Source organism: Elephas maximus, chromosome 6 (genome assembly GCF_024166365.1).
Source record: "Elephas maximus indicus isolate mEleMax1 chromosome 6, mEleMax1 primary haplotype, whole genome shotgun sequence".
Classification (NCBI taxonomy): Eukaryota; Metazoa; Chordata; class Mammalia; order Proboscidea; family Elephantidae; genus Elephas; species Elephas maximus.
In genome coordinates this window covers 88,917,516-88,940,622 of record NC_064824.1, presented here as the reverse complement: position 1 = coordinate 88,940,622, position 23,107 = coordinate 88,917,516, and the positions used below count along the sequence as shown (strand labels likewise).

The 23,107-nt window shown below is 36.9% G+C and overlaps 1 protein-coding gene across 8 annotated transcripts in view; it reads right to left on the bottom strand.

Annotated features, from left to right (window-relative positions):
- Positions 1 to 251: 251 nt before the first annotated feature.
- The window catches only part of NAB1 (NGFI-A binding protein 1), a 62,797-nt gene continuing 39,941 nt past the window's right edge, over positions 252 to 23,107 (bottom strand). For 3 of the 8 annotated variants that reach the window (XM_049887702.1, XM_049887701.1, XM_049887704.1), the window contains 4 exons: positions 17,307 to 17,396; positions 13,473 to 13,635; positions 11,106 to 11,222; positions 5,643 to 8,157 (listed from right to left, as the gene is read on the bottom strand). In XM_049887702.1, coding sequence (XP_049743659.1) covers positions 8,069 to 8,157; positions 11,106 to 11,222; positions 13,473 to 13,635; positions 17,307 to 17,396 — 459 coding nt within the window. In that variant the 3' untranslated portion in view covers positions 5,643 to 8,068. Of the gene's footprint in view, positions 491 to 5,642; positions 8,158 to 9,944; positions 10,049 to 11,105; positions 11,223 to 11,267; positions 11,348 to 13,472; positions 13,636 to 17,306; positions 17,397 to 23,107 lie in introns of those variants that run through there. The other 5 variants (XM_049887703.1, XM_049887705.1, XR_007517887.1 and 2 more) reach the window with 4 other exon arrangements.

The window sequence follows — 23,107 nt, the reverse complement described above, 5'->3', positions numbered from 1 at the left end:
CATGCTGGGTGGCGTCCTTATGGAAAAGCCCACCAGTGAGCTTGGAAGTGCAGTCACCTCTAGTTGATCCTTGAGGTGACTGCAGTCCCAGCCACTGACATTGTGATTGCAGCCTTGTGAGGGACCCTGAGCCCAAACCACCCACTAAGCTATTCCTGGATCCCTGGGTCCACAGAAACCAAGATAAAAAATGTTGTTTTCAGCTGCTAAATTTTAGGATAATTTGTTAAGCAGCAACAGTTAACTAATGCACTCACCTGCCTGCAAATGTACCCTCAATTTAAGTTCTAGATGCTTTAGTCAATTTATCCAAGGTGCTTTGGAGGAACTGGCCTCCTGAAGCACAGAGCAGGACTGAGAAAGGTCTGGGTAGTGGGCAGTTTGTAATCCTTTGTCTTATTCTTTGCATTTGTTCCAAACAGTGCTGCTGAAGATCACAGATGTTTTGAATATTTCCGTAATCTTGTGGTCAGCTTGTCCTTAGATGTGCCTAAAAACATTAACAATGATAATTCTTCATTTTTAGAAAACGCTTGTTTTTTAAAAAAAAAAAATACATTTTAATAAAACAATTTCACCATCTTAAAAAAGACCCTCAACTTAGACTTGATTTTGAATCTATCTCAAGCCACCAGTATCTATGCTTTTTCTTCCTCAACCCTTCCATAATTGCCTCTTTGGAGCCCTCATCATTGACCCACAAAAAGGGGTTGGAGGCAACCTGTCCTTCCTAAACACCAAGTCTGGTTTCCTTGCTCATTAAGGTCAGAAACTGGAGCAGAAACAATTATCATCTGGAAACAAATTCCTTTTCTAGGTATCACTAAGTTCCTACATCTCTCAGTGCAGTTTTTCCTTTCATAAAATGAGAATAATAATAATACCTAATTTACTGGTTTGTGAAGAAGATTAATTAGGTCACAATTTAAGAATAGCTTTGTGAGCTTTAAGCGTTCTTTCCAGAATATTTCCACTCAGAGCAGAAAAGGAGAATAGACTAGATCTCATTGTTACAAAATTAACTTCTTCCTTTTGCAATTAATAAATCTGTGGGTGAAATTTGGAGATGCAAATACAGTTGAATGAATGAAGGTTTGAAACCAGCTAATTCTTAGCTGTGTCCCTCCCTGAATCCTTACTTCCTCCTTGCCCCCTAGGCAACACACACAAAACACGTCAACCACTAACCATGGAATTTTTTTTAGGTTTATTTGTGGATTTTCAGTTTATCTGTAACTTTCTTCTTAGTGGAGTCTCTCTAGGAAAATGACTTCAAATTCTCAAAAAATCCTAAAATGCTGGAGTTGCAGAGAGGATTAAATGTAAGGCAGCTGGCCTAGTGCTAAGAAACGGTAAATTTGATAAACGGCACTAGTGCAATTAGCACTAGAGTAAGAATATAAGCCTTGATGTTTACTAATCAAGTGCTGCTGTAACAGAAATACAAGTGAATGGTTTTAACAAAAAGAAATTTATTATCTCACAGTTTAGGACGCTAGAAAGCCCGAATTCAGAGCGCTGGCTCTCTAGAGTAAGGCTTTCTCTCTGTTGGCTCTGGAGGAAGTTCCTTGTCTCTTCAGCTTGTGCTTCCCGGTTCCTTGGCGATCTCCATGTATCTTGGCATCTACCTAACCCCATCTTTCTTCTGCTCCCTTGTTTAATCTCTTTTATATCTCATAGGAGATTGGCTCAAGATACACCCTATGCTAATCCTGCCTCTTTAACAAAACAAACAATTCCCAAATGGGATTATAACCACAGGTACAGAGGTTAGGATTTACAGCACCTATCTTGGGCGGACATAATTCAATCCATAACACTGAAGTTTTAAGTCATTTGCTTTACTAGGCAATCCTATCTTTGTAATAAGGAACCAGAGAAGAAAGTAACTTATTTCTCCTACAAACCAACTATCATATACATGCTTAAAACCATGGGAAATGGCATCCTCACCTCTTCTCACTTTTAAGTATTACAATACACTCTTTTTTCCTTCTCTTTAAAAAAAAAAAAAAATTTTTTTTTTTTTAGGTAACCTCAAATTTATTTCACCATAATTTTTTAGAAATTGAGAACTTGTCTTTTAATGCTTTAAGAATTGTAGTTAAGTACTAGGGTATCTCTGTGATATCCCTCTCATTATACAAGCTGTTTTGTTGTCTTCTAATGAATAAAACTCAGAAAGTTGTGGTCTAATTTGAGAGTTAGATAGATGCAAAAGAAATTCTCACAGTCCATAAATGGGCTATGTTCTAATCATAGAAATATTAACTGAATTTAGAAAGGAAAAGGGTGACATAGTCCATTGTAACTGTTGATGGAAAACATCCTTACATTATGTTGTCAGGGATGTAAGGGTGGAAAGTAGGTACTTTTTCGGGAAATAAAGTGATGTGATAAGACTTTGGAGAGCCTGTTGTGTGAGAATATGCTACCAAAGCAAACACTTTGTCTTCTGGGAAGAATAGCAGGGTATGGGTGCTAGACCACAGATGTCTGGTTTAACTGTTCACAGTAGATGGTAGCTAGTCCCAGTAAATCATAAAATTTACCGGTAAGATTCCACCTACGTATGCACTACTTAAATATCGTCCTACATACAGGAGCCTAAGTGACCTGTCAGCATGGGGTGTCTGTGACAGTTATACAAGAATGGTCCTACTTGCTTAGGATTGTGTGTGGGTGTTGAACATGGCACTTTAAACATGAATTTATGAGGTGCAAACTTTTAATGCAAAGATGACTCATAAGGTTTCAGAATGTGTAAATAATGAAGTACAATTTAACTTATACCATCACTGGTGTTCACCCGCAGCTAAATGAGCCTGGGTTGATTACCAAATTGTTTGACTACTAGGAAGTTCACAAAATTTGCCACTCCTAGTCAGAAAAACCCTTGGGTTCATAATTTTAACATTAGTGTGGCAGCCCTATCCCGAACCAGTGTTATGTGCTGAATTTGCATCTTGCACACAACATTGTTTTTATGGCAGCATTCAATTATTGCTGCTTCTCTGAGACCACAAAGAGTCAATTCTTTTGAGAGCCTACAACCATTAAAGATCTTTATTGAGGCAAATTAATATCAATGAAAAATAATGCCCTACCAAGAAGAAATACTATAAAACGTCTTTTAACCAGTTGTCATCAAGTCAATTTCAACTCATGGAAACCCTATGAGTGTCAGAGTACATCTGTGCTACATGGGGTTTTCAATGGTTGATTTTTTGGAAGTACATCAGTAGGTCTTTGTTTTGAAGCATCTCTGGGTGGACTCGAACCTCCAATCTTTTGGTTAGCAGTTGAACATGTTAACTGCGCCACCCAGGGATGCCTTAAAACATCTTACTGAATGTTGAGTGTAGGTAAGTAAATTGATGAAAGTGCATTAAATATAAAACCAACAAAAAATAGGAGAGACAATCTCTCACTGAATTAATTGAAATCAGGCAATTAAGAATATAATGGAAAAAGGGTGATAAGTGAACATTTCTTATGGACACTGAAACAAAAAGTAAGATTAGTATTTCATGTGATTCATTCACAATGTTCCCTGTTTGCATGTATCATTCAATTGCTAACCAAAAATGTCATAAAAACATTTATATGAATATGAACTGGTATAAACCAGACCTTTAACACTATTGGAGCAATACTTGGAAAGTAAGTGACTCAACTATCAGAAGAATAACCTTGGAAGTTGTGACCAAGTAGTGAGGTAAAGCCAGACGATTCAACAGGATATTGTTTTAATACTTAAGGATTGGGTGGTCCTAAGACAGAAGAAGAATAAGAAAGAAGAAAGGAGCTTAAGTAATCAATTTTGTAAATGGGGCCAATTATTATTCATAGTTCCCTAAAAAGTGATTGCTAAAATTTGCCAAACCTGTAAGTAAAAAAAGATCTGTAAGCTTAACGTAAAAATTTAAAGACAGCTCAATTTTTGAATTATAACTTTAATATGTTGATTATGAACTTAAAAAAAATTAATTTCTGATTAGTTTTTTCTGCACAAAAAATGAAATACCTTCAAGGTGATTTTTTTTTTTTTTTTTTAATTTTTATAGGTTAGTAGAAATGGAAGGCAGAGAAGAGGTATTAAAACTTCAACTACTACATAGGAAGTAAGAAAAACTCTAATGTGAGTATTTAGCTTTTGATCACTTCTATTTGAAATAAGAATTAACTTACAGGGTCACCAAGTAGTTAACTGCAAGATTTTTGAAATTAAACATATTTACAATAAAAATAAATTTGAGGACATTGGATCATTCTTTTATTAACTTTGGAGGCTCACTTGAGAATCCCATTTATGAGGACACCCACAGATATAACAAACAAATAAGCTTGGATTTCCTGAACCACCACCCATGCACAGCTGGACCATAGGTGGTTTTTGGTTAAACAAGGGCTACCACATTTGGTCATATGCTTCAAGCTGTTACAAACACAAAATGTTTGCCCGATCCTTACTTCAGCCATTTACTTACTAAATTCATTTCCTATAGGAAACAGAGCTCCTGGTTTCACTGGGTTACTACACCTTGGTGGGATTTCTTTTGCATTACATGTAGTAATAAATGAAATCACAAGCAAAATGGGGATCATGCCAATATTATTTAACCGTTTGAGTAACCACGTGAGCAGACCATATGCTAGGTGGAGTGAGGAGTTACAATTTCCTGCATTATTAGATTTTAAGCCTTAAATACTGTGAACTATTATTGTAAAGGTACATCGGCGCTAGTATCCTCATAATCACCAAATCCTGAAGCTTTTATCTAAGTGGTTTAATAATTCAGGATCGGGGAAAAATGCTTTCTTTTCCCCTGCCCTTTGACAGATTCAATGGAACTGTCAAAAGAATATTACCCTGATAAGCAGGTCTGTAACTGACATTCAGCTTCAAAATAAGACTGCAGTAGTTATTTAAAAAAAAAAAGTGAAATGCACTACCACACTATGGCTTTATATCAAATCTCACAGAACTCACTTAAATGTTAGCTCCTTAATCATCCTGGGTCTGAAACACACTAAAATTTGTATCATTTTGTCTGAGTGGCATTAGTTTCCTTTCAACTAGGCTTTGGGCTCCTGAAGGGCAAGGATCACATCTTAAATTTTTCCTGTGGCCTTTACATCCACCCTAGTACACTGGAGCTCTCCATTAAATACGAATCTACCAAACTCATCAATTAAAACCCTGTTGGAAGGCTTTTGCTAGTTCTTTACCACAGGCTAGCTCAATTTCATATAATTAGCCTGTAAAATACTGAGCCCGGAGCACATTAACAAATATTTAGCATATTATAAATGTTAAATTCTGTTCTTCCTTTTAGTAATATAATTGGCTAGAAATGGGGGAGACTTCAAAATGTGTCTTCACAAACTTCTGAAAAGTAAAAACAATAAAAACCAATCTCTCTCTCCAACAGCCCAACAATATCAACGGAGTACCCATTTGGCAAATAACTCTTCAGAAATGAAGGCAACTGACAATCATAGTCACAATTTAAGACATAAGCTCCTGGGCCCCTAACACCCAAGCCCCGCCCAAACCATCAGACAGGTGAGGCAGAGGCAGACTAGGCTACATTCCCGCTGCGGAAAGTGCTGTGCAGAAAGTGCTATAAACATAAGTGTGTGAGGCACAGAAAATCTTTATTGCCACAGGAAGCAAGTGCACTCGATCCACCTCACCAACAGCTTTAACAGTCACAAAAACGCAGACTTCACATAATAACCTGTAACATAGACTTGGGGAGAAATGGTCCCTTGGACTATATTGGCTGTAATACTGAGGTAACCAATTGACCTTGTTCAGTGAAAATACCTCTAATACAATGAAAAATGAACTAGTCATAACATCCAATTCATATATACAATTCAAATAAAAATATATATTATTTGCTTTAAGGTATAGCAAGTTTAATACATTAGTGTTTACAAAAAAACTGTATTCTACTGGAATTTTTCTTGTGCTTCCCCCTTAATCACTAACCTTGAAAGACCAGAAAAATATGATACTTAAGGAAACTTATTTATGGACTTACAGATGCAGTTTGTGGGGCCACAAAAGACTGATAAATATTAGCTGGAAGATTACTGCATCTTTAAAAATTGTTGCTTGTTAAAATCTACAAACTTGAACTGTAAGACACAATTAAAAAAAACACCCACAAAATTTCTCAAAATAGATTAGAATACAGGAAACGTTTCATGAAACTACTGAGATACTAACCAGTGCTATGGCTAATATTAAAAACTGAACATTCTATTTAAATCGTACTCATACTACTCCTACACACAGTGAACTATACAACCACAATATCAACCTCAAGCTAGCAACAAAGTTGCAAGGTCCATAAAAAGTTTCTTCAGTGGGCAAACACTATGGTACAATTAAAACATTTAGGAAGGGAAAACAGCCTTTTAATAGTATAAAAGTTGTTTACTGGTGTTTCTACTATAAAGCTATTCTACAAATCAAAATGAAAAAGCAATTATACATGTGACAGTGATCAGAGACTACAGTGCAGACATTTCATCTAACATACAGTTGACAAATTTTAAAGTAACAAGTTATGACTTGATAGTTTTTACACAGCTATAATCTAGAGCGCAACTGAAAACTTAGAAAAAAAAAAAAATCACATATTCCAAATCAGTATGGTCTTCTCGGCAATGCCTGGGTTGAGAAGAATTTGTAGCAAGCAGGTAGTGCTGTCAAGTATCTTCTCTTCTTAAACCAACAAAGAAACTGTGTATTGGCAGAAGTCATATTTATATTTGTACTATTATGTGTGCCAACGTGAAATTCTCACTTATAAAGTAGGCAAGTACATTATTAACATTTAAGCATATCCCCATATATATGCACATAGCCCATTAATTAAATAGTGGGAATTAAAAACAAATACTCTCAAGTTAAAATGAATTTTAAGAAAAGGCTGCATTCACAAATCTCAAAAATGTACAAAAATGAAATTGTAAATAAATAATGAATACAGATGTCAATGAAACATCCACAGAAATATGCCTGCAAATGTGGATGCAGTGATTGTTCACACTTGTAACGGCCCCAGTGGGAAGACATTTCCCGATGAGTGCACCTACTGTCCCTATGACTCCTGTATGTGGAGAATTCCAGACATAAAACGATACTTACTTCGTTATAGCCTTTGTTAAAAGTCACCATCCTTATCACATTTAGGGTTAACTTACTAAGTCTTAATCTATTTAACACATTCTAAAATTCAATATTTGAGTAAAGGCTTTTACACATCAGCCTACTTGTTTCAACTTCTCTGTCTAAGTAATGGCCTCCTATTTTTCTTATATCTTAAGTAGCTATTATATAATGCAATCTGGGTCAACTAAGTAAGAGCTCTTTTCCACTCTACTGCTCATCCTTCTAAGTTTCCTCCAGGATTTCTTGGCTGTGTAAATATGTATTAATTAAACCAGTAAAAAATGACATTATATGAATGAAAGCTATATAGCTCCTGTTAAACAGAATCAGTTTTATAAGCTATTAAATCCATAAAATTTTCCTTGGTTAAACTAAGTACCTGCTTTCAATTTTTCTAAAGTCATTGCAACCTCTGCCAATAACTACATCACTTAAGCTTTCTTTTGACTGCAAAGATTCTACACTATGGCTTATAATATTTACGCTAAATACACTTAGACAATGAAATTTCAAGTAAAATAAACTGCATCCACATATATTAGAGCGAACAGGTCTCAACATCTAGATTTTACTTATATAAATTACACAAATACATTGTACATTCTTAAATAATGAATGCTTACAATATTAACTTGTAAGCCTTACACAGGACGACTTACATAGGAATGTGAATAGATCAATATTTCTGTTACAGATTGCAACCGTCTCAATGTTCTCTTTTGTGGCTGTTGTCTGTCCTGCTGGTTTCCAGAGATTGCTGTACCAGTCCTTAAGCTTTGGCTATGAAATCTCTTTGAGCTGAATGAGGCAACGTTGGTTATTAAGGCTTATTTCTATGATGGTGCATTATCCTTAAATCTGATGCCATTTCCACAGCTATCTTGAATCTTCAGGCTCTGTTTTGATGACTTTCTTTTCTAAGGTAAAAGCTGAGTGAGGGTAGTCTTTTAAAATTCCAAGGTTCTCTGCATAAAAATGGAAACATCACGTGTGTTGATATTTTAAATCAATGGATTACAGAAAACATACACATTTATAAAACCAAAACCCAAACTCTACCATAAATAGTATCAACTCTTCATGATTATGTAATGCCATATAAAAATTTTATGTTTATAGAGTTGCGGCTAAAAGCTTGGATTCTAGACTTAAAAATTCACTGTCTGCCAATTACTAGGTATATAAGTGTCTGGGCAAGTTACCTCTCTAAGCCTCAGTGTCTTCATTTATAAAATAGGAATAGTATCTATGTAAGGAGTCCTGGTGGTGCAGTGGTTAAAGTGCTTGGCTGCTAATGGAAATGCTGGCAGTTCAAATCCATCGGCCACTCCATGGGGGAAGATGTGGGACAGTCTGCTTCCATAAAAATTTATAGCCTTGGAAACCCAATGGGGTAGCTCTACTCTGTCCTACATGGTGGCTGTGAGTCAGAATCGACTCGACAGCAGTGGGTTTGTTTTTTTGTTATCTATGTAGGGTGACGGAAATCCTGGTGGCGTAGTGGTTAAGTGCTACGGCTGAGAACCAGAGGGTCAGCAGTTTGAATCCACCAGGCTCTCCTTGGAAACTCTATGGGGCAGTTCTACTCTGTCCTGTAGGGTCGCTATGAGTTGGAATCGACTTGACGGCACTGCGTTTGGGTTTTTTTTGGTATGTAGCGTGAAGTGAGAGTTACATGAAATCATGAAATTGTATTATAGAACGTAACAGTTATTTAATGCTTAGTCAAACATGATAAATACAACAGATATACAACAAAGTTATTGATTAAAATATTTACTGTCAATGAAGAAATGAAATGGAAAAACATCTTTGTCTAAAAATGGAAATATTTTTAAGAGTTTCTGTAGCCATGAAATATTAAGGTGGGAGAAATAGGGTAATAGAAGATTCTATTTTGGTAAGAAATCATTCCGTGGAGTTGTGTATGTATATTATTTTAACTTCATACATGAGAATGTAATCTTTATGTAAAGTACTAATACTGGGACTGATACACACACACCTTGAAAGGTAAGCAAAACTAATAGCTTATCTAAAATTAAAACCCAAAAATCCCAAACCCACTGCTGTCTAGTCCATTCCAACTCATAGCAACCCGGTAGAACTGCCCTATATGGTTTCCCAGGCTGTACTCTTCACAGAAGCAAACTGCCACATCTTTCTCCTGCAGTGCAGCTGGTGGGTTCGAACTGCCAAACTTTTGGTTAGCAGCTCAGCACTCAACCACTGGGCCACGAGGTCTCCTTATCTGAAATTAGGTAGCTCAGTTTATGTATTCACCCTCTGTACACAGAAGGGGGTTTTAAATTCCACATAAAAAGATCAGCTACCACTTATTAAATTCCTACCAGCCAGGTAACTCATATATGAGATCTTATGTAATCCTCGTAGTTACTCTATGAGGTAGGTATTATTATTTCTATTTTACAGAGGAAGCAACGGAGGGTCAGGGCAGTTAAGTAACTCAGGATCACTCGGTCAATTATTAATGCTGAGATCTGGACCCAGGTTTGTGCTATATGGAGTCTATAATATTTCTACTCAATTAAAAAAAAAAAAAAAGGCTTTTTAGGTATTCCTTCATTCTGCTCTACATAAACTCTAGCTCAACCACATCTCTATGTGATAGAGATACCAAGTGTGACCCCATGGTGGCAGACATATGATCAATGTAATTGAAGCATTTATTTTATATAGAAAGTCTTCAAAGGGATATAAATTGATAGAAAAAATATATTTTTTTAAGTACTTTAAAGAAATGGATCACGTTTTCATGCTGTGGAACATGAGACCAGGATGTAATCCTCAGAACAATCTCCATTTCTCAACTTCTCTTTGACATTCTTAAAGTGCCTAGAATTAAGAAAAGTAATAGCATACAACAGTCACAGCACTGAGTATTATTTAGGGCTTTGGGCTTTTTTTTGGGGGGGGGGAGCTTTTTATCATCTGCCGCTAGGAGTATGAACTGAAACTTACAAGTTCTTTTGACGGTTTTTCAACTACATCCATGACTCACTCTAGGTAACAGATATAAAGTCAGGTTTAAATCTGATGCTTGTACAAGTCCTTTCCCCATTCACTTAACCATACAAATGTACAGGTATTTACTTCATGTGGTCTCAGTTTTCTCATCTATAAAATTAGTTACTTTAATCAAGTGTTCCTAAAGTTACTTTTACTCACGGACTGAATGATACTAAATTCTTTCAAATAGCTCTGGTTTCTAATACTCTAACTTTGTCAAACTCACTTCACTTGGTAAAAATCTAACCATAATAAGAAGCTGCTTATCTTTTATGGAGTTTAGTTTACTTCTGAAATATGAATATCATCTCCAAAATGCATCTGCACAAAAAGTTTAGATTTTGGTGTATAAGGTGTATTTAGCATGACAGCAAGCATGTAGTCTCTCAACTTCACATTACGAAAGGCCAGAAAAGGGCAATAACATAACTCAAACCATCCATTTATTATTCATTTAAAAATTTTGTATAAAAGTCACCATACATGTAAAAAAAAAACAAAAAAAAACAACCCACTGATGTTGAGTCGATTCTGACTCATAGTGACCCTATAGGACAGAGCAGAACTGCCCCAAATGGCTTCCAAGGAGCGGTTGGTGGATTTAAACTGCCGACCTTTTGGTTAGCAGCCAGGCTCTTTAACCACTGCGCTACCAGGGCAGCATACACGTAATAGCTGTATCAAAACAATCTCAACACTCATGGGTTTTGTCTGTCATTCTTTGGAAAAGACTGGTTATTATGGCAATGTTCCATTTCTGGGGGAGAAAAACTGACAAGTAACATTGGTAATAATGATTTTTTTTGAGGGGGTACAAAGAGAACGGAACTTAAAGATGCTTTATTCAAGTGTTCCTCTCTCTAATCATACACCACATTCTCACCTGATGAATGGGACTTTGCCTCACTGGCGTAAAGTCTAGTAAGCTCCCCATCCACCACAAAATGATGGGGTTGTCTGTTCTGTATATTAGGCATTCGGAGATTCAAAGGTCTTTCTCCTAAGGGGGGAAAAAAAATCGATATGAATAATATTTGAAACATACCATGGTTTTTCTTAAAGTAAGTTTTCATAAATTGCTTGAACTCTCTTTAGGAAGGATGGAGTGAGGAAAGTCAACAGGGGCTAAAGGATTTAAAAGAAAAAAAATGTTTTAAATAATAATTTAGGAGGGAAATGGAGAGTCATTTTCATGCTAGTCCTAAGGTTTACAATCCTGCCAAGACAAACATGGGCTAAACAAAAGACTGAGATTTCCAATGAGCTTTCCAGCTCTGGCATATAATACACAGTCGGCCCTCCGCAGCTGCGGGTTCCACATTCGCAGAGTCAATCAACTGCAGATCAAAAATATTTGAAAACAAATATTACGTTGTTGCTGACATGTACTATATAGTTGGGCCTATGATGGTTGTATCTACAGTGAACGTATACGGATTTTTTGTTTCTTGTCATTATTCCCCAAACAATATAGTACAACTATTTACATAGCATTTGCATTGTGTTAGGCAGTGTAAGTAATCTAGAGATGATTTAAAGTATACAGGAGGATGTGTGTAGGTTATATGCAAATACAATATTTTATAAAACAGACTTGAACATCCGCAGATTTTGGTATCCCGGAGGGTCCTGAAACCAATGCCCCCTGCAGATATCCAGGGATAACTGTATACCCTCTGTCAGGCATCTTCTTACTAGCTCAACCATGCTACGAAGGTATGTCATTAACGAAGTAATAACAAGTATTAGAGAGACAGAGATGTTTCAAGCTAAATGCAGATTATTATTAAAAAAAAAAAAACCCTGGGGCAAAAACTATGAAAAAGAGAGTTATCAAAGATATGTTAAAAAATGATTATACACCAAATTATATTCTCTGTCATGCATCGCACTTAGCAAACTGTCACGCCACATTAAATTATCCTGGTGTCATAAATGACAGTAATAAAATCTTTCATAAATACCATTGCTTCTTCACTGTAAGTTTATGACTGACTGGAGAAGTGAAGACCTCAACTAAAAAGTCTCTGTAATATTTAAAAACAGAACTTTCTTTTCCAGTTCTCAGATCTGCTGACATGTACAGTATTTTACAGTGTGAGAATGCTTAAGATGGTATTCTTACTTAGAAACAAAATCTTAGGTTTTAAACACTAGGAACCACTTTCTAGAAAAGTATACTATAATATATAAAAGGAAAGTATTACATAGTTATTTTTTCTTTTAAACAATTATCACTATTTTATATACTTATATCTACTTAATGCGTCCCTCCACTAGAGTGTGTAAGCTCCAACAGAATAAGGAACTTGTTTCATTTACTGCTACATCCTTCAGTGTCTACAATTGTGCCTGGCACACAGAATATTCTCAAAAAATTAGCAGCTGTAATGAGTGAGTGACAGTGCCTTGGATTTTCTTCATGTGAGGTTATGAAAAAGTGAAATAATTTAAAATGCCTAAAAATACTCATGAATCACATAGTTTTCTAAATTTAACAGTTCAAGAGAATACTTTCCAATGTATACCACACAAAATATTTTCATAGGGATTGTAGGTTGATAGGAGCCCTAGTGTCACGGTGGTTAAGAGCTCGGCTGCTAACCAAAAGGTTGGCAGTTTGAATCCACTAGCTAGTCTTTGGAAACTCTATGGGGTAGTTCTACTCTGTTTCATAGGGTTACCCTGTTACAGACTCGACAGCAACAGGTTTAGTTTTTTGCTAGGTTAATGTAAAGCCTGAATGAAGACAAAATCTCTTTCAGTCTCTCCATTTTTATCCTATGTCTCTTCAAATCTCTGTGCTCTGTCATAATACTTTAGAGGCATTTACCATATATATTCAGTTAGAAAACAAATGTTAATAAACTTCACAGACAAATCTGTTTTTGAAAGTCGAACAAAATACGAAGTTTTGGGCTTTTTTGTAACAATAAACATCTCTTGTGGAATCAGTTTCGTTGGGGAAAATGAGTTGTACTGTTCACATCTCCCATTCCCACTTACCCTTTAATATATAACATTTGCCAGCTACTGTTTGGGAATAATAAGGTAAAATATTCACAACTGAAAATTTTAAGGATTTTTTTCTTTTTTACACAGTGCGACAATTTAATAATTAATTTTGATAGAGAATCTGTAATATTATCTTTACAAAATAGCAAGATTTAAAAAACAGCAATTTTTTAGTTTCTCTTTGAAGTGCACATAGTAGCAGGCTCCAGAGGCGTAGGCCATTCTAAAGTTGTACCTTGTCCGTCAGAATTATCAGATGTCAAGCCATTAGGGCTGTGCTCTTCTGAGCTTTGCCTGTAAAACCCTGCAGACAGTCTTCTTTCAGCATGCTGCAGTCTCTCATAGCCAGCTTGGGTGCAAAGGAACTCCATCTGCTTTGCCATCACCTTTTCAGGCTGCTAGTAAGTAAAGCAAAAATAAAATAAGTAACTAAAACATTCTAGATTCTTTAATGGTTTAAAGATGCCAATTTCAGATTCCAGCAAACATACCTAGTAATCATTAAAATTAGTTCACACTGCATACATTCCTATATCATCATATTTAAACGAAAAATGCTAGATCTTGTACAAACAGGAAAAAAAAAACAAAACGAAAAAGCCTTTCTTCTCAGGCCAATAAAGATAATTTCATTTCAACTCAAAAGCAAAAGAGCCTTAACTTTGTTTTCCAAGGTACTGAGTCCTTTTAAAGATTTTTTTTAAGAAACCTAAAAGCAACATCTGCTATAAACTGCTTCTAACACATAAGGTGAAATCTTGGCATTTTTATTTTAGGATTTGGCACTACACAGACTTTGATAAGATGACAGTATGTTTGGGGGAGAAAAGGTGTAAAACGGCTGTCTAGAAGAATAAGACAAACACACTTCCCACTAAAATTAAACAATATGCAAATTATGCAGAGAAACGTCAGTGCCAAAGAGGATCTTCACCTTCATGAAATGAAACTGCAGTATTTCCCAACCAATCATAAAAAGATACGTTTTAAAATACACAGTTAGTTGGCTGACATATAAATTTAGTATTTCTGCATGTGCTTTAAGTCCTTTCTCTATGCATTACTCTAAATTACTTATCTGTGATATTCAAAGCAGTGCATTTGTGATATTTTGCCAAGGACACAATAGTCAAAATACACAGATAGGAATCACTACACCATGCAATATAAAATCAGTTACATAAAGTCCTGATTCACAATATAAAAAATCGATAGGTGAAATATATCAATTTCCAAAACAAGTAGGATAATTGCTTATATCATTTTTCTGAATAACATAAGCCAGATTAAAAGAAATCATAACTTCACTTCATTTGAACTTCGTACAATTGAACTGACAACATTTTAAGACGCATCTCTAAGGAGGAAAATAGTTTTCATCTTCTTATTCTTAACATGAAAAAACAAAACACAGCAGTACTAAATCTGACCATAAACAAATTACCAGGGAGAAGCTCAACAGGAATAAAACCTATGCTGCTTTCTAACATTTGACATTTGCAGAGAGGACTTTTTAGTGTACAAAAATAATGTACTGGCAAAAGTACCTGAAGCTACATACTAATTATTTCTCAATACAAACAAATTTAACTGTTTCAGCAACAGTTATCCACCATTCGTCTGTCAGTTTGTTATACTGTGGTATCTTGCTTGTTGCTGTGATGTTGAAAGCTATGCTACCAGTTATTTCAAATACCAGCAGGGTCACCCATAGTGGGCAGGTGTCATGGGTTGAATTGTGCCCCCGTCCCCAATATCTGTCAACTTGGCTAGGCCACGATTCTGAGTATTGTGTGACTGTACACCATTGTGTCAACTGATGTGATTTTCCTGTGTATTGTAAATCCTATCCCTATAATATTAATGAGATGAGATTAGTGGCAGTTATGTTTATGAGGCAGGACCCAATCAACAAGATTAGGTTTTGTCTTAAGCCAGTCTCTTTTGAGAAATAAAAGAGAGAAGCCAGCAGAGAGACAAGGGGACCTCATACAACCAAGAAACAAGAGCCAGGAGAATAGCACGTCCTTTGGACCCGGGGTTCCTGCTCTAAGAAGCTCTTTGACCAGGGGAAGACTGATGACAAGGACCTTCCTCCAGAGTGGACAGAGTGAGAAAGCTTTTCCATGGAGCTGATGCCCTGAATTTGGCCTTGTAGCCTACTAGGCTGTGAGAGAATAAATTTATCTTTGTTAAAGCCATCCACTTGTGGTATTTCTGTTATAGCAGCACTAGATGACTAAGACAACAGGTTTCAGTAGAGCTTCCAGACTAAGACAGACTAGGAAGAAGGACCTGGTGATCTACTTCTAAAAAAAAAAAAATTGGTCAGTGAAAACCTTATGAACATCAGCAGAACACTGATGTAGTGCCAGAAGATAAGCCCCTCAGGTTGGAAGGCACTCAAAATACGACCGGGGAAGAGCTGCCTCCTCAAAACAGAGTTGACTTTAATGACACTGATGGAGTCAAGCTTTTAGGACCTTCATTTGATGAGGTGGCACAACTCAAAATGAGAAGAAACAGCTGCAAGCATCCATTAATATTTTGAACATGGAATGTAAGAAGTACGAACCCAGGAAAAATGGAAGTAATCAAAAATGAAACAAAATGCATATAGACCAATACCACATAGGCATTAGTGAGCTGAAATGGACAATCATGTGGTCTACTGTGCCGGAAAACTTAATTGTATTCATGTGGAACCTGTACATAGACCAAAAGGCAGTCGGTCTACAGGACAAGGGATACAGAGTGGTTTAAAATCAGGAAAGGTGTGCGTCAGGGTTGTATCCTTTCACTATACTTATTCAGTCTGTACGCTTAGCAAATAATCCAAGAAGCTGGACTACATGAAGAACACAGCATCAGGACTCGAGGAAGATTCATTAACAACCTGCAGTGTGCAGATGACACAACCCTACCTTGCTGAAAGCAAAGAGGACTTAAAGCAGTTACTGATGAAGATTAAAGACTACAGTCTTCAATATGGATTACATCTCAAGGTAAAACAAAAATCCTTACAACTGGACCAATAAGCGATATCATGATCAACAGAGAAAAGACTGAAGTTGTCAAGGATTTCATTTTACTTGGATTCACAATCAACACCCATGGAAGCAGCAGTGAAGAAATAAAGGACATATCGCCCTGAACAAATATGCTGCAAAAGACCTTTTTAAAAAAGTATTAAAAAGCAAAGATTTCGCTTCGAGGACTAAGGTGTGTTTGACCCAAGCCATGGTATTTTTGATCACCTCATATGCATGCAAAAGCTGGATGACAAATAAAGACGACCAAAGAAGAATTGACAGATTTGAATTATGGCATTGGTGAAGAATACTGAATATACCATGGACTGCCAGAAGAAGGAACAATTCTGGCAGGGATGTAGTACAGCCAGAGTGCACCTTGGAAGCAAGGATGGGGAGGCTTCATCTCACATACTTTGGATATGTTGTCAGGAGGGACCAGTCCCTAGAGAAGGACATCATGCTTGGTAAAGTAGAGGGTCAGAGAAAAAGAGGAAGGTGCTCAATGAGATGGACTGACAGTGGCAGCAACAATGGGCTCAAATATAGCGACTACTGTGAGGATGGCACAGGAACAGGCAGTGTTTCATTCTGTTGTATATAGGGTCACTGTGAGTCAGAACCAATTGGACAGCACCTAACAACAGCAAAAGTTACAATGTTGACAACTAAAGTTTTACTGAGAACATGGTTTTATCTCAGAGCTGTATTGCACACAGCCACAGTCAATATTGCTGTTTTCCTGATATGGAATTGCTTTCTTAGATTTTCTTACACAGAGAATGTGTCTCACTTCCTATAAAACTACAAAGAATAAACAAGTAGCACTATAGCAAATTCTGTTCACAATCCCAATCAAACCAAATTCTTCTCACTGTCTTGTTGATACAGCTGGGGATCAGATGATACTCTAAAACCAGAAATAAAACTTCAGTCCTCAGATACTTAAAACTGAAGCTAGTTGATGCAGCCATTTATTTAACCTACAGCTATTATGGAGTAGGGGAGAAAAAAAAACAACTAATGGTTCATGTTACCTGTGAACTAAGAGCTGCAAGTTCTTCACTCTTAGCTTTAGCCTGCTGGAAGAGTGTCTGCACAGAATCCTGGAATTCTGGAAAACCATCCTATGGGTCAAATAAGAAGTCATTTTTATTTAGAGTTGTTAAATAAAAGCAATTACCATATTATATAAAACTCAGAATATAAAACCACCATAATCGTGCTGCCCTAATAATCACAGTTAATATTTTAATGTAAAATATTTCATTTTAGCCTTTTATGGTACAATTACCTTATTTTCTATAGTTGTACATGGTGTAGTAAAAACATAAATGAAAAAGCAGAGTAAAAAATTTATGCATTCACACTGTTTTATATTAGTATACAGACTTCATGATCATTGATTATGATTATATAACATTTCATCTAGTGGTTCGAATATTTAACCACTATCCTTACACTGGACATTTAGATTCCTTTCCTAATATTTGGTTATTATGAAAAACACTCTAAAATACTTTCATGTAAATAGCATTTTCCATAATATGGATTATTCAATATAATAGATGCTCTTAAGTAGAATCACTACAAAGGAACAAACATTTTTACATCTCTTGATATACAATGCAAAGAGTTTTTACTGGTTTATCACACCATAAGCAATGTATGACAGCTCCCTTGCCAACACTGGGTATTGCTATTTTCTTTATTTTTGCCATTTTATCTATCCTTTCATTATTTTGATATTCAAAAACTTTTAAATTTTATATGTTGTTAACTGCTGTCAAGTCAGCTTCAACTCAGGGCAAGCCCATGTACAACAGAACTAAATGTTGCCTGGTCCTGCACCATTTTCATAGTCGTTGGAGCGCTCAAGATCACTGTTGCATTCTGAGTGCCTTGTAACCTAGGGGGCTTACCTTCTAGCACTGTATCAGACAATATTGTGTTGTGATCCATATAGGGTTTTCGCTGACTAACTTTCTAAAGTAGGTCGACAGGCCTTTCTTCCTAGTCTGTCTCCGACAAGAAGCTGAACTGAATCCCGTCCACCATGGGTAACCCTGTTGGTATTTGAAATTCTGGTGGCGTAACTTCCAGTATCACAGCAACATGCAAGCCACCACAGTATAACAGACTCGCCAATGGGTGGTAGAAGTTTTATATACTTTATTAAGTCATATATAAAAAAAAAAATAAAACCAAACCCATTGCCATCGAGTTGATTCCGATTCATAGCGACCCTATAGGACAGAGTAGAACTGCCCCATAGAATTTCCAAGGAGCGCCTGGTGGATCTGAACTGCCGACCCTTTGGTTAGCAGCTGTAGCACTTAACCACTGTGCCACCAGGGTTTCCCCTTTAGTGCATAAAAAAAAATTATCAACACATACTAATTCTTAAATCAAATACGGCCTATTTAGCATCACTGTACCTCAGGACAATACTTGAACTTAAATTATTTGTTTTCTACTTTAATATACAGTAGTACTAATCCCACTACAGAGCCCTGGTGGCATAGTGGTTAAGAGCTATGGCTACTAACCAAAAGGTCCGTGGTTCCAATCCACCAGCTGCTCCTTGGAAATCCTATGGGGCAGTTCTACTCTGTCCTACAGGGTCACTATGAGTAGGAATTGACTCGATGGCACAGTTTTTTTTGGGGGGGGGGTGGGGATTAATCCCATTACTCTTTTTTCAAGTGTGTTTTTTGCCTGTTTATTCCTCTGGATGAACTTTATAACTTTAAAACATCATGACAGCATGGTTTTAGTAACTTTACAGAAAGCTACTAAAGGACTCCTCTCACTGAAGTCATTAACTTCCAAGACAGACATTTCCCCCTTTATCTGTATAAGCTATATATTTGTAGTAGAGGGTGAATTATTAAAAACCAAAGTTCTTACAATACAACAGCACAAAAAGATGTAATAAGGCAGCAACACAATATTTTACTGTAATTGGGATAAAAGGTTCAAAAAAATTATTCCCCATCAGGGTCTTTTAAAAAATTATTTCTCTGCTGCAGATGCAATGTTTTCAAATATTTCATCTAATAAATTCATTTCTGAAGTAATAATTAATTTGCTATTTCTTAATTTACCAATAAATAGTAATATAATCAGAACCAAGAGCAAAAATACGACATCATGAATTAGTGTTAGGCAGCTTTATGGTGGGCTGAAATACTGAAAACAGCCGCGTTTCTAGGCCCCTACGTGACCATAGGCCCTTGGCTTGGAGCGGCACACAGAACATAATCAGTAACTGAGTCAGAATCAACTTTACACAAGTATATACAGTTTAAACCTAAATGGAAAGTTCATTTTTTTTAACTATTCTATTTTTCCCAAGAATTTATTTAGACCTAAAAATTCCAACTTTCTCTTTAATAAACCCTTCTCTACATTCTAAATTTCAGTGAAGCATGGAGTAGATAACTTAGAATAACAACATCAGTATCATCAGTTGACATTTTTCAAGAACCTACAATGTGCTAGTTTCTGACCATGTACTATTTTTTTCCAAATTTTATTTATTTTGTTACTGTTGAGAATATACACAGCAAAACATACACCAATTCAACAGTTTCTACATGTACATTTTAGTGACACTGCTTACATTCTTTGAATTGTGCAACCATTCTCACCCTCCTTTTCTGAGTTGTTCCTCCCTCATTAACATAAACTCACTGCCTCCTAAGGTTTCTGTCTAATCTTTCAAGTTGTTGCTGTCACTCTGATCCCATATAGATAGGTCTTAAAAGAGTTAATGCTCAAGGCAGACATTTTTTACTAGTTCAGCTAAACTACTGTTTGGTTTTAAGAAGACGTCAGGGGATGTTTTTGGTTTAAGGTTTAAACATTATCTCAGGGCAATAGTTTCAGGAGTTCATCTACCTTCCATGGCATCAGAAAGTCTGGAGTCCATGAGAATCTGAAATCCTGTTCTGCATTTTTCCCCTTTTGATCAAAGATTCCATGGAGGAATTTCTCCATGGAATCTTTGATCAAAATGTTCAGTAATGGTAGCCAGGCACCATCCAGTTTTTCTGGTCTCATGGCAACGGAGGCAATTGTTAACGGAAGCAATTAGCCACGCATTCCATATCCTCCTCCTATCCCTGATTCTCCTTCTTCCTCTGTTGCTCCAGGTGAATAGAGGCCAACTGTTGCGTGTTAGAGGGCCTCTTACAAAGTTTTAAGACCCCAGGCATTACAAAACAAACTAGGAGATGGAACAGAAGCACTAAACACATTATTAGGCCCATTAACTGGGATGTTCCATGAAACCATGACCCTAAACCTCCAAACTAAGGAACCAAATTCCAGGAGGTGTTTAGTAGCCTCAGCATCCTTTTTTTTTTTTTCTGTTGTTGTAAATATATCTATCACACAATGTCTTAGTTATCTAGTGCTGTTGTAACAGAAATACCACTAGTGGATTGCTTTAACAAAGAAAAATTTATTTTCTCACAGACCAGTAGGCAGCAACCACTGAGAGAGCAACTCTGCTCCCTCAGCTTTAGGGACACTATTCTCCTAGTCCATCTGAGTGGTGCCTCCACCCTTAGAAACACCAGAGGCCAGGGCTCCATCCTTTGAAACCCCAGAGGTCTGGCCATACCTGAGACTGAGGCAGCTTGGCTTCCTGTGTTCCTTGGTCTCTAGGCCCTTGGGCCTCGAGCCCACATCTTCCCTGTCCATCTTCTTTAACATAAAATTACAATCACAAAATGGAGGACAACCACACAATACTGGGAATCATGGCTTAATCAAGTTGACACATACTTTGGTGGGGACACAATTCAATCCATGACATACAACTTCTGCCAATTCAACTTTTTACAGATATACAACTCAAGACAGCAATTACAATGATCGGCTGTGGAACTCTACATTTAATCAATGCAATTTTTCCATCACCGTTAACTCCCCTTTTTCCTCTCCCTCTTGTCCCTGGTAACCACTAATAAACTTTGGTCTCAGTACATTTTCCTTTCCTTGTCTTTTATACAAGTGAGGTCATACAATATTTGTCCTTTTGTGATTGACTTTTTTTACTCGGCACAATGTCTTCAAGCTCCCTCCATACTGGAGCATGTGTCGTGACTTCATTTCTCCTACTGGCTGGGTAGTATTCCATTACATGTACCACATTTTGTTTATCCATTCATCTAAAACCATAACGTTCTTAGAAGAAAATGCAGAGCAATGCTGTCAGGTCTGGCTTTAAACAGTGAATTATCTAATGTAAAACAAAAGTGCGAACAGCAAAAGATAAAATAAATAAATGGAGCCTCATGCTCCTTTGAAGCAAAGATGATGACACTTCGTCTCACACACTTCGGACATGTTATCAGGAGGGATCAGTCCCTGAAGAAGGACAGAGGAATTGGGTCGGCGAGAAAAAGAAAGACTCTCAGTGAGATGGACTGACACAGTGGCAGCAACAATGGGTTCTGAGATGGACTGACACAGTGGCTGCAACAATGGGTTCAAGCCTAGCAACTGCGAGAACTGCACAGTAATGGCCAGTGTTTCGTTCTATTGTATAGAGGGTCATTATGTTGGAACCAACTCGACAGCACCTAACAACAACAACATAAAAGTTAAAAACTTTTGATCATCAAAAACCTTTACCAACTGGGAGAATATCTTTGGAAACCATGTATCTGAAAAGAATTTAATACCCAAAATTTTTAAAAAACTGCAACAACCACAAAAAGACAACCCAATTATAAAATGAGCAAAAGACCGGAATAAACATTTCACCAAAGAGGAAATTCATTGGCCACCAAACACATGAAAAGTTGCTCAGCATCATTAGCCATCAGAGAGATGCAAATGAAAACTGCAATGAGATATTATTTCACTCCCACTAGGACGGCTAAGATAAAAAAATGAAAATAACATATGTTGGCAAGAATTTTGGGAAACTGGAACCCTTATCCATTGCTGGTAAGAATGCAAAATTGTACAGCTGTTATGAAAAACAGTGCGGCAGTTCCTCAAAAAGCTAAAAATAGAACTACGACACAACCCAGCAATTCTAATCCTAGGTATATACTCAAAAGACTTGAAACCAGAGCTTGAAAAAGACTTGCATACCAATGTTCACTGCAGTACTATCTACAATAGCCAAAAGGTGGAAACAATCTACGTACTGTTTTTTTTTTTTTAATAATTTTTATTCAGCTTTAAGTGAACGTTTACAAATCAAGTCAGTCTGTCACATATAAGCTTATATACACCTTACTCCATACTCCCACTTACTCTCCCCCTAATGAGTCAGCCCTTCCAGTCTCTCCTTTTGTGACAATTTTGCCAGTTTCTAACCCTCTCAATCCTCCCATCTCCCCTCCAGACAGGAGATGCCAACACAGTCTCAAGTGTCCACCTGATACAAATAGCTCACTCTTCATCAGCATCTCTCTCCAACCTATTGTCCAGTCCCTTCCATGTCTGATGAGTTGTCTTCAGGAATGGTTCCTGTCCTGGGCCAACAGAAGGTTTGGGGACCATGACTGCCGGGATTCCTCTAATCTCAGTCAGTCCATTAAGTCTGGTCTTTTTATGAGAATTTGGGGTCTGCATCCCACTGATCTCCTGCTCCCTCAGGGGTTCTCTGTTGTGCTCCCTGTCAGGGCAGTCATTGGTTGTGGCCGGGCACCATATAGTTCTTCTGGTCTCAGGATGATGTAAGTCTCTGGTTCATGTGGCCCCTTCTGTCTCTTGGGCTCATAGTTGTCGTGTGACCTTGGTGTTCTTCATTCTCCTTTAATCCAGGTGGGTTGAGACCCATTGATGCATCTTAGATGGCCGCTTGGTAGCA